The 12,536-nt window shown below is 34.1% G+C and overlaps 1 protein-coding gene across 2 annotated transcripts in view; it reads left to right on the top strand.

Annotated features, from left to right (window-relative positions):
- Positions 1-12,536, top strand: part of LOC111044188 (protein FAM122A) — a 20,924-nt gene extending 8,388 nt beyond the window's left edge. The window contains exons 5-6 of one of the 2 annotated variants that reach the window (XM_022329270.2): positions 6,697-6,819; positions 7,867-12,536. In XM_022329270.2, coding sequence (XP_022184962.2) covers positions 6,697-6,819; positions 7,867-8,032 — 289 coding nt within the window. In that variant the 3' untranslated portion in view covers positions 8,033-12,536. The remainder of the gene's footprint in view (positions 1-6,696; positions 6,820-7,866) is intronic. The other variant, XM_022329271.2, reaches the window with a different exon arrangement.

Below are 12,536 nucleotides of genomic sequence, written 5' to 3'. Positions count from 1 at the left end.
AGACCTTGTTTGCAGACGACGTCAGAAAGGGTTTCTTTTCCGGTCTAGGCCAGAAAGTTGTCTCTTTCCAGCCGCTTATGGCTTGAAACAACGCGCTAATTATTATTAATAAGTCATCCGCTAGATCGGGCGAGTGTCCACTTTCATAATAAGCTGAAGTCGCCATGATTTTAGTTCCAGTTTCGAATCAAACTAATTCGCTTCGCAACCAGTTTTATTCAATTATTTATTGTTGATTAGTGCATTCCGAATTTTCAAAAATGCTTGAAGATGACTGTGGTATTCCAAGTGAAATTTTAAAAGAATCTGAAATCCTGACTGCAAATCTTCTACCACTAAAATCAAGAGATAGGTACGATAGCTTAACGAGTATTCTTTATTTTGTATTCTTTATTTATTTTGTCAGCAATACCTGTAGTGTGGCGAAAAATATCGTTCGCACCACGGGCAAAAATGTTTTTCCAGCTCTCAATCTTTTCTAGTCCTCGGCCTACGGCCTCGGACTTGAAACCCGATTTCGAGCTGGAAAAATCTCATTTTCTGCTCTAGGTGCGAAATATACTATTTCGATGCATTGTTGTTGGGTAATAAGCCCTGAAAGTGCAAAAAGTTGGAAGAATAGCTGTCTTTTCAGTGTAAAAAGATTTTACACTTTTAAAAGTGATTATCTCAAAAATTAAAGAAGATATCACATAGCTCTACTGTACAAAACTTGTAGGAAATTTATCTAGCTTCATTTTTACTCAGTTAGCCATGTCGCTGAAATGCATTTTTTCCTAGTTACATGCGTGTCAGCCTGAAATGAAAAAATGCAAATTTTAAACTACCCTCATCCCTTAAGCTCAAGGAGTAGGAATGATTACTTTTGATATGTTCACCTTCTAACTAGTTCAAACAAAGCTGCGAAGTCAAATATTGTGTTCCAAACATTCCCTCCCAATTTCCCTGACAATTGATCTATTGTTGTTAAACTGAAGAATTCACACTCAACATTATAACAGCTGCAACAATCGTCGGGAGATGCGTAAAATAATTAGACCATAGATCAAATTAAAGAGAGTATAATGCGTATAAAAATTTTGGAAATGAAACTTGTAGGATAATTTGTGAGCTTTTATATTATGATTGTGTTCGACAAAAATTTCTGAAAGGCGCATATTGTTTGAGATATATGCAAAAAACAAAATATGGCACTTTCAAACCACCCCTACCACCTTAGCACAGGGGGTAGGAGTGAGGACTTTTGATATGTTTACTCCCTTACTACCCTTAAAAGAGCTACGAGGTCGAAAATTGTGTTCCAAAATTTTCCCTATATAATCTTTCATTGACTGGACTATAGGAGTATTTAAAAGACAGTGAGTGAGTGAGCAAAAACAGACTAAAAGAATGATGATTTATTGATTATATCAATGTAAAATGTGGCTGAGCTTGATCAATATCAAATAGAATGATGATTTATTGATTATGTTAACGTAAAATATGAGTGGGATTGATCAATTTAATCATTCTTAGAACATTTTTATAAATTCCCTTAAGTTCCCATAAATTCCCAAAATTTCTTGGCCTCGGAAATATTGTCAAATCATAAGTCACCTTCCCACTGGGAATATTCTCGATCCACATCACTAACTGTACTTAGGAATTGGTATTATTTTAAGGCTTAATTTTGAATGTTATCGAAATTCATATTTTCCAGCCCACGAATTGTGCAGAACATAAAAATATTTATGAAAATTGATATATTTTTTCTTTGGAATGTTTGATGTAGAATTTGAGATAGATTTGATCATTATTACACATCGAAGAAAGAATCAGTGAAAGAGTCCTGAAAGTCATTAGATGTTTAGACAAGTGAGGCAAAAAGTAAGCCAGAGATCTACAAAGATACCAGTCAACAAGCTATTAGGATGCCCTATTCCACCCTCCAGGTTTCCTAATAATTGCGAAGTATTGCTACAACGCGGACTAGCTACAGTCGGATATGGGTCGGGGTCAGTAGCCGTACTGACAGGTGGAGTTACCGGACCTACACTTCTCCCTCTATCCTGATTCATTACCCTCTGCTTCTTTCGCGAGATTTTTACATTCAGGGGAAGAGTGTTTGCCCGTGCCGTTGCTGGCCGATTCGGCCCTCGGCCTTTGGAATACAGGGTGGGTGTTAAGGGAGATTAAGATAACCCTATACAAGGAGACGGATCTGACTATCAGATCCCTACCAATAATTCTATGTATAAAGGTAGTACGCAATCTGAACCAACTGCGAATTGACGGCGAGCAAGCTGTACCTGCAAGCCCGGGATGTGGTTTTTCTATGGGGTTTAAGTTGAGGGCTATGGAGTAACGATATGGCGGAACTATGGAGTTGTTAGTGATATTTAAGATATCGTCAAATAGAGCACGGTATAGGGTGTAAGCTATAGAGAGTAGGGTGCAGGGTATGAGGTATACGGTATAGGGTGTAGGGAACAGGGAATCAATAATAAGATTATTATTCTCTACAGCAAATAAATATCTGCTCAATAATCCGCAATCTGAGAATTGCGCTCTAGCTCTCAGCAAGCTGGACCTGCTAGCTAAATACAGTATATCAATTTCAATTATGTGGTAATTAAAGTTTAGAGGATAAGGTTTCGGGTGTCGGATTTCTGAATCGCGAGCCTGCAGCTGCGAAAGGATTTTCAGCAATTCTGAAACTGCTAAACAGGATTTCCGCGCTAATCTGATGACTGCGCGCCGGTTATTAAGGGCCAATCTGTGAGTGCCCTTAAGGGTATGGGAATCACTCTCAATCGTCCGAAACGCTTTTAAATTAATAGTCAGTATGTCGACTATTATGAGAGGATAGAAAAGATTTTCCACAGACACAGTCTGTAGAATAATATCGGGAAGACAACAGTCTGTCGTTGTCAGGGTAGGAAAGGATTTTTCCAGGATTTTCCACAAGGAAAATATCGAGTCAGAGACTTCTAATTCAGGAAAAGATTTCAATAGACTTTTCCAAGTAATTGCCAGTCTAATGACTACCACAAGATCGATCTCTAATTTGCAACTGAGATCACGGGAAAATTCGTGAATTTTCCACAGGTAAAGCCAGCAAATAATATTTGCTATTAAAGAAGACAGGTTTCTAAGAATTTTAGAAAGGACGATCTCGAATCTGGAACTGAGATCAGGAAGGATTTTAACACAGGAAGAATTAAGAGAAAGAAAGAGAAAGGATGCCACAGTCTAGAAACTTCGGCGAGGAAGTCCTCAAGCTGTACCTGAGAGCTAGAAGGATTTTAGAATAGGGAAAGTGAAGAGAAAGAAAGAGAAAGGACGTCGCAGTCTACCAACTTCGACAAGGACGAACTCAAGCTGTACCTGAGTTCTCTAGGAAATGATTGGAATTTTCCTACTAGGAATTACAGCAAGTCAGAAACTGCTAAGAAAAGTTAAAATACTGGGCCACTCTATAGTATGAAAACCAAGCAAGGAAAACTTACTATAAATGATAATAATCTCTCTACAAGGATAAAAATTAATCGAGAAAACTTTTCTCAAAAGGAACAGGGATTTTCTCACAAGAATAAAAATTAATTGAGTAAAACTATTCTCAAAAAGGACAGGGATTTCCCTACAAGAATAAAAATTCAATGGAGAAGAATTACTCTTTAAACTGAAGGCCACCTTACTACAGAGAAGGAAAAATATACGGACTACCAGTCCTGACATACAATTACCTGAATCGACGTGGATACTGATACGGAGAATAGCGAACCGATTCCCACTTCCCGCATTATAATTAAAAACGTCGTGAAGCGACAGAGTCGAGGATTATAAATTAAGTACTCAAAAATAATCCGCTATAAGAGCCTAGCTAAATTTCCCACTCAACTATTTGTAGCACAAACTTGAGATCCCTTACAGGTTTCAAACCAAGGATAACACGTCCACTCCCAGTGATACGAATTTAGGATAAATAGCTGACAAGAAAGAAAATCCCCCAGGAAAATCCACCTTCAAATACAGTCGGCAATTCGACATACAATATTCCATTCACTAAAATACAGAATAGAATATTAACCCTCTAGTACACCACTATTAGGAGCGCCGCTCGGAACGCGGCCGTACACAAACCCGTTCACCGAACAACTGCTTCTCTCCCAGGTCTTCATGAAGCAGCACCCGGTCGCTGAAAATTAGGAGGCCGGGGGAAAAAAGCTCGCCGACCAATGGGAGTCTGAAAAGACGATCACGCCACTGGTCATGTGACAGGGTTTGACTCAGCTGCTCCTGATGTTAAGGGTGCAGCTAATGATGACAATGATACTAATTACTACACTAAATCAGGCCGGTAAACAATATTTCTATTCCAGAAATTTCATGAAGAGCGATACCAACCCGACTCGGTAGCCGCTTATCGTTTTGATGATACGGCTGCTGCTGATTTATAGGGATTGGCGACGATGGTGATAATGCATATACACAACTACAAATCTAACAAAATATATCCGGCAGTCGATCCTATTCCTATTCTAAAACAGAATAAATTCGCTAATTTTACACTAGACGACTGCTCTCCATCCGTCACAAAAATTCACTTTGTGACAAAGCTCCGAATATATAACATGATAATAAAAATAGCATGATCACTACTGATTTGATAACTGACAAGGGAAACTACCAATTGTAATGGAACAACGTCAAAATTCGACTCCGCTCAACTATCTCAAAATTCTGCTGCAACATCTACAGGGCATCTCCAATACTTTTATCACTCCACGTTATTAAAGACTTCATATGAAGTATGAAGTTGTACCCATTGAATACTACTGGAGCAGAGTTCCATCAACATGATTTAATGCTGGATTATATTGAATGGAAAACAAAAAAAACTTGAAATTTTAGTTAATAATGACCTGAATAATCTACCATGAGTATTGTGATAAGCATTTTTTTAATGAAGTGCATTTGACCACATGGAAAAAAATGGCTGTGGAAAAATCCACGATTTAAAAAAAAATGCTTTGAAAAAAGTAGGCTCTACCATAGAAAAAAGATACTATAAGAAGATGTCCCATAGTATAGAGCCTTTATGTTTCAAATTCCATTGTCTGTTTAAGCCGATAGTCCACGTAGTTCTCTTTCCTGAAGCTATAGTATGCTGATAGTCTCTAATAATGTGCCGTTCATACGCTCTCTCCTGTCCAAGACAGTAATAATCAACAATAGTCGACAGTAACAGTCAATAATCGGCTTGATATAACAGTGAAATCTTGAACACAAACACTTTATACCAGGGGATATATTCTTATGCTATCTTTTCTCTATGGCTCCACTCTGAAAAAATCTGGTGTGGTACACTCACACAACTTTCCTTGCTCATATTTGAAACTATGATCAGACTTCTGTATATGTGTATATATAATTGTTTTCAGAGTACTTTTTCCTTTGTGTAAACTGTGAAATTCTATGATTTTTTTAGTCGTCATTTTTTTAAAGTCGTCAAAACAGCTGTTCTACAGATGAAATAACTCGACTATATGTTCTTTTTATGAACTGCGCTACCTACCTACCTCATGCATGAGAAGGAGGTTACTAAGTTTATTTCTCAAGGATGGTGTGGACACCCCCATTAGTTTCCCAGAAAGAAGACTATATGCCAGTTGATAGAGCTGATAAATAACTATACAGGGTATGAATTTGAAAAAAATCGGTCAAGTTATTTTTGAGAAAATCGCGAAAAACATGATTTTTTACTAATTATCCGCCATTTCTCTCAAGAATATTACGGAGCTCCTGAAATTTTCTCAGAAATGAGACTCATGTCAGTTGATAGGGCTTATAAATAGCTATATATGGTATGAATTTAAAGAAAATCGTTAGAGGCGTTTTCGAGAAAACCGCGAATAACATGGTTTTTTAGTGATTATCCGCCATTTTTCACAAGAATATTACGGAGCTCCTGCAATTTTCCCAGAAATGAGACTCATGTCAGTTGATAGGGCTTATAAATAGCTATCCATGGTATAAATTTGAAGAAAATCGTTAGAGCCGTTTTCGAGAAAACCGTGAAAAACATGTTTTTTTAGTAATTATCCGCCATTTTTTCCGCCATTTTGAATTCAATTTTATTGAATTTCTTATTGTCAGATCCTCTTGGCATAAGGACCTTAAGTTTAAAATTTCAAGTCAATCGGTTAATTAGGAATGGAGTTATCGTGTTCACAGACATACTCACATACACACACACACACACACACACACACACACACACACACACACACACACACACACACACACACACACACACACACAGAGAGAGAGAGAGAGAGAGAGAGAGACCAACACCCAAAAATCATGTTTTTGGGCTAAGGGGACCTTGAAACGTATAGAAAACTTGAAATTAGGGTACCTTAATATTTGTTAGTAGTCGGAAAAAAAACATTACAGAGGGCAAAAGATTTCAGTCAATCTCGCCAAGCATTTACAAAATTTACTTTCAAACCTGGAAAATCCATTTTGGGCGAATTAAGTTACCACTTATTTGAATTATTTTATTGAATTCATCCTTTATTAATAAATAATTATATTTTGGGGACTAAATAAATCTGGTTTTTGTTATAGTAACGAACTATCATGAGTAAGCCTTTTTTTCCTCTTTGGTTCATTATGTTGGCTTTGTTACATGAGTTTCTTAAATCTTTTCAGGCGGAGCTCTAGCCCAATTGCTATGCGTCCATCAAGCTTGGGGCCTGTGAAACGAAAGGTTGATGTGGATGATAACGAACCACCTGCAAAGAGATCATCTGGACTTCTCCTAGCACAATCAAGGTATTAAAGTGTTAACTGGCTTCTTCTCATCAACATCAATGCACTTCAAACAGATTTCTCATAATTCGAATGGCAGACGCAATGGCTAGTCATCGAACTTTGGCAACCAAAGAATTAATAATAAGTTATAATTAATAATAAGATAGGAGGAAACTTGGAAAACACATATTGCATGCCAAACTGTGGAAACTATATGCTTGCAAAGTGTGTTAGAACTGTATGCTCACTATTGTATGAGCAAACTACTGTATGCTCATTTTGGCTTACTATTGCAAGCCAAACTGTGAAAACTATATGCTTGCAAAGAGTGTTAAAACTGTATGCTCACGAAGAGTTTATAAATGTATCAATGAATCCATTGCTCATTCTTTTAGCCGTACTAAAAGGAAAGATAAAAGAGTAATATCTTGCTGCATGAAACATCAAATAATGGCTACTCATATATTATTGATTCATAAAGTTCATTATTTCTCAGATGCAACTAGGAAATCCTCGAAAATTGTAGAGTTGAAGGACAATATTACTACTGGCTACACAAATTAATAAAGGCTTGGAGAGTATAGTTCATGTATAAGTATTCAAGTAAAGTATAAGTTGGAGTGTGCCATAATTTTCAATTTTTTAATATTGTTCTCTTGAATAAGCTGGCACTATGTTAGTACTGAAAGATGTTCGGGTTATAAGCCTTTATTTATATTTTTCTTTCTATCCTAAGTAATCTTCCCATTACGAATCAATGTCAATACCTCACGAGTAATAAAGCCTACTCACTTCTTTTCAATAACCAAGTTTATAGGTTCTGAGCTTCTTTTTATACAGTATTCTGTAAAAATTATGGAACTTTCTATAAATTTTCATTTTTATTCTGCATCAAGATATATTTTAGTTCACAAGAAATGTTTTGTTCCATTGTAGAAAGAAATAAATGGCAATACATTTTATTTTGATTTTTGATGAGGTAAAGATCCGCCATTACATTCATAATGGACGTTTCAGTTGATACAAACGCGGTTAGCCGGTTAGAAAAAAAAAACATTTTTATTTCAGATTGGATGTGACAGCTAGTCCGTTGACTGGGTCGTTGAGCTCAGTGGGCACGCCAGAGTCGCTGTCCAGTGCCGGATCTCCGGGAAGCTTCATCGACAACAGCACGACCCTGGCGGATCATCCTATGCAGGACCTAGGAAAAGCAGCGCCCGCCAGTCCCACATAACCCACCCTCATCCAAGTCAGTGTCTAGTCGTTCTCGCCACTCAGGAAAGCCGATAATCATTCATTCATCCCGCATCTAGTTATTGTGTAATCGACCAACGAACAACGAGATTCATGCTTGAAGATTACGTGTGACCTTTTTTTAATCTTGATAAAGCAAAGCTACTTTTAGGCAACTGATTAGTAACCCAATTTACTATACAGGTTTAATGCACTTCAAAGAATCAAATTATATAGACAAGTTAACAAATAACCTAGCTACTGTATTCAAGTACAGTCAACAATAAATTTTCAAGCTGGATCAAAATCTTCTCAAATATGTATTTTTGTTTGTATGTGCATTCGCAAACTGCAATACAATATCGAGAAATTTAGCTCTTAAAATTTGATTAGTCCATTTATTTTAATCTTACTGTACATGGATATAGTACTGATTTCAAGGATCCAAGATCCTTCTTACACATATTACTGCAAAATTGGAAATCTCTTTTCAGAGATCAAAAGAAGACTAATGAAAAATCACGTTATTGAAAAATAATGGTCGGTATCGAAACAGCAGATTCTTGACCAGTTGATGACTTACTAAACTGATTTTTATCATTTCAGCAAGTCTCGTTCTCGAAATGCATTTTTACTAGATAATTTCACTTCTAAGAATCCCAAATCCCACTAGGATCCTGTGTTTTATCAGTTCCTTATAAAATGTGGATTGATATTAGAAACAAGTAGCTTGTTTAAAGGAAATCTGTATTGCCTTCTTAAGGCTGTGTACAGGCTAAAAATAAACTTTCTACTGGTGATATTTTTCAAAATTTTTCGATTTGTGACTAACGATCAGAATTAAAAAGTTTTCTCAGGAAAACATTTTTTTTATCATTACTTTCTGAGATATGAGCGCTCAAAGATTAATCTTTTTGGACAGAACATTTCAAATTCGGTAAGAGATAAACCCATGAGATTCAGAGGATATTATGGTATTGTTGATTGAATAAAACGAAATTTTTTGAAAATATCAATTTTTGATAATGTTACTCAATTTACTAAAAATGACCAAAAATAACTTTTAGTTGAGTTATTTTTGGTAAATTGAATAACTTCCTCAATTTTTGTTTTATTCAATCAACAATACCATGAAGAATTCATCCTCTAAATCTCATGGATTTATCTCTTACCGAATTTGAAATGTTCTGTCCCAAAACGTATCTCAAAAATTAATGATCGGGAAAAAATGTTCTCCTGAGAAAAACTTTGAAAGATATCACCAGTAGAAAGTTTATTTTTAGCCTTTGCAAAGCCTTGAAAACTATATAATTATTAATATTGTGATTATTATGCAGTGGAATGTAATTATCATAGTTATGCTGAACGCCCACCAAAATAAATTAATTTATAATATTTTCAAAATCATATAATCTTTAATCATATCCAAAAACTGGAAAATAGAAATCAAATGTTCTTCTCAAGTTTTGGAAAAAAAACTTCGGATCTCTTTTTCTTGTTATTTTGATTTTTCATTCTTAGCGCAGTTTATTCTGAGAACGCTAGTGATTTTTGTGGTAATTACTCAGTCATGTATTATTCAATTTATTAAAACCATTTAGATGAAGTTTTCTAGTTAAATTTGGGATTGAACATTTTCTGCTCCCCTCCGAATTCGAATAGTTGAATAACTTTTTAGGTCTAGTCTAATGTTCGTTTTTTCTATCTATTTTATAGGACTCAGTTATTCCTCATACATAAATAGCAAATAAGCACCAAATCCAACAGTTTTTTGACTTCCACTTTATTACACTCATATTCTACAATAAACTACAAAGAATATGAATTACGACTACTATAAATAGTAGTATAGAATAGATAAATCTATTTCAAATAACTCGAGTAGAATTAAATAGCCGAGACTATAACGTTTTTGAAATTATACTAATGTGCAGTATAACTTATACACTGTGTTTCAATAAGAAGAATCTGTCATAAGTCATGAGACTAATAATAGGAGTGAAATTATGATAAATTGTAGGGAATTTTGAATAGTAAATTATCAATCATCCACTGAATAACTTGAGCTTCTTCCTTTCTGATCTGTTCATAGTTTTTTTCGGTTCATGTAAAAGTGTGAAAAATGTTATCCACTTCTCTATTAGAATCACAGCAGAGATTGCTAAATCACGCACTTTCGCACTACATATATCTCACAGATTTATCCACTGTTTTATCTTGAACATAATATGTACCATTCTCATTTTGAGCCTTCAACTTCTACTAAAATAGAATGGTATTCTTAAATTATTGTCTTTCCTCTTTGTTGGAAATCAGGAGTTCATCAATAATTATTGGTGTTGTTTCAATACTTTTTTGGAGTATTAGACTTTAGCCTTTTAGTTCTAGTAACTAGATGTAAATGTAAACTCGTAATCTGGATGTTATAATTGTTGTATTCAAATTTTAACTACTAATCTGGCCATTTCAATTTTTGAATAGAAGGCTTTGTTGAAATATAACTTGATACAATTTGTTGTTCTGTTTTATATAGCTATAGTTCATTTAATTTGTTCTTTCAAGAAGCTCTGTCATTTATTATCATCACTGAATCTGTTTATCTTCTTCTATCTGTTCACATTCTATAGTCGCTCATTCATTCATTATAGCGTAAATCATTAGTTAGAAGTTGCTTACCATTTCAAAGAGTGGGACGATGGGGATGAAATAATATGTTTCAATGTAAAATACTTATAAAATATAGCGTTGTTTTGGTGTTTTAAAATGACACCTGTGGCAGTGCAATGCTTCACATTTCAGAATACACTAATATACTATTGATCCACTATTAAAATCCGTATAGTATGCTTTTCCGGATTATATATTATGTTAACCAATATAAATAAATTACAACTTACATAGTAAGTAATTACAGATATTACAACGCGGTCCGATGAGAAAATTTACAAATTTACTAAATAATTCCATAACGGTCCATAATATTCATGTCATAATTATCAATGTTCGTATCGTATCTTGCTCTGTAGAGTCTTTTTGGTCATTTTATGAACTTCAAAAAACTACTACCAAATTTGAATTCCATCAAACTAAGTTTAAATAGTCATAAAGCCTAAGAACTTTAAATGCTTTCTTATATTTTTCATCACTGCTTCTGTCCCTCAATTTCTGTTTCTTGTTTTATTATTTTTTTTCTTGAAAGCATAACTATTTAAAACCGTGTAGTAGAGACTACTGTATTGTGATAGAATCTTATTTTTAAAAGTCTTAATGGAAATGTTTTAATAATTATGTTTTTCAAATTTAACCTAATTATAAATACTTGTTACAGAGTCATTACAAGGCTTTAGTTAAACAAGAGTAACTCACTTTCAACCATCGAAAAGCTATAAAACTTCAATAATCCATTATTGCAATCATTACATATTCATTATCAATAAATCTATAGTGTTATACAAGAAATTATTATCAAGAAAAATTAAAGAACTATCATGGATAAAGATATTTTTTAATATTCAATGTAATAGTTTTATGTAAGGAATCCATTTCATAATTTGCAGTTAGCTGCTTTCCTATTGTCGGGCGTTATGTCCTTGGGAGGTTTTCGCTACCGAAGAAAGTGATTCGTCAACTTTATTAGCAATAATTTATCATTAAGAATAGCATTTATAAATAGGTGGAATTACTATTCAATAGATTGGTGAATCGAATAGTATTTTGAAACTTCTCTAGTATTGTAATTTATTTATTATGTGAATTATAAGTTATAGTAATTTGATTAACCAATAATATACGTAGATTTTTGCGATATTAAACATCATTTTACACTTGGAAAGTTCATAGCAGGTACCGTTTGAATATTCCATACTCTTCAACATTTTCTGTTGTATCTTCAACGACCTTAAACGCTGCTTTTCCCAAAATATGTGATTAGATATTTATAGATAGAAAGCCAAAGATTGATAATAAACTTATCATACCTTTGAATAGAGACTGATTTATGATTAAAATTTAATAGTGTTCTTGTAAATTAATCTAGTAATGTATTCTTGTTGTTTCTTGTTTTAAAACATTGTTTAAACTTTTGTGCAATTTGTAATAGTTCATACAAACGTGATTCAGTGTAACATTCTGAACATGAAGAAGAGGAGGAATGAGAAAGTTAAGTATCTCCTCTAACATTACCACTATTATCGTTCATTCTGGTAATGCCTCTAAAAGTGAAACCTTATTTGATATTAAATTCCTTTGATTCAGTGTTTTACTAATATTTTTATTTGTCATCTCTGAATTTCTATACCTTTCGGTTTGTTAGTAACAATGAAGTTGAAGTTTGAAAAACGCATTAGTTAGAAATAACTTTTTCGTTTTCATGTTACATAAAGTACAAAATTGCTCTGCTAAATCTTAATTGTCCTGGACCTTTAGCTGCCTTAATATATCAATTGTTTATTGTGAACTGTACACTGTAAATTGTAAATATCAATAAAACGAATTAAATATCTGCT

This window comes from Nilaparvata lugens, chromosome 3 (genome assembly GCF_014356525.2).
Source record: "Nilaparvata lugens isolate BPH chromosome 3, ASM1435652v1, whole genome shotgun sequence".
Lineage (NCBI taxonomy): Eukaryota > Metazoa > Arthropoda > Insecta > Hemiptera > Delphacidae > Nilaparvata > Nilaparvata lugens.
The sequence above is the reverse complement of the archived record's forward strand: the minus strand, read 5'-3'. Positions and strand labels throughout refer to the sequence as shown.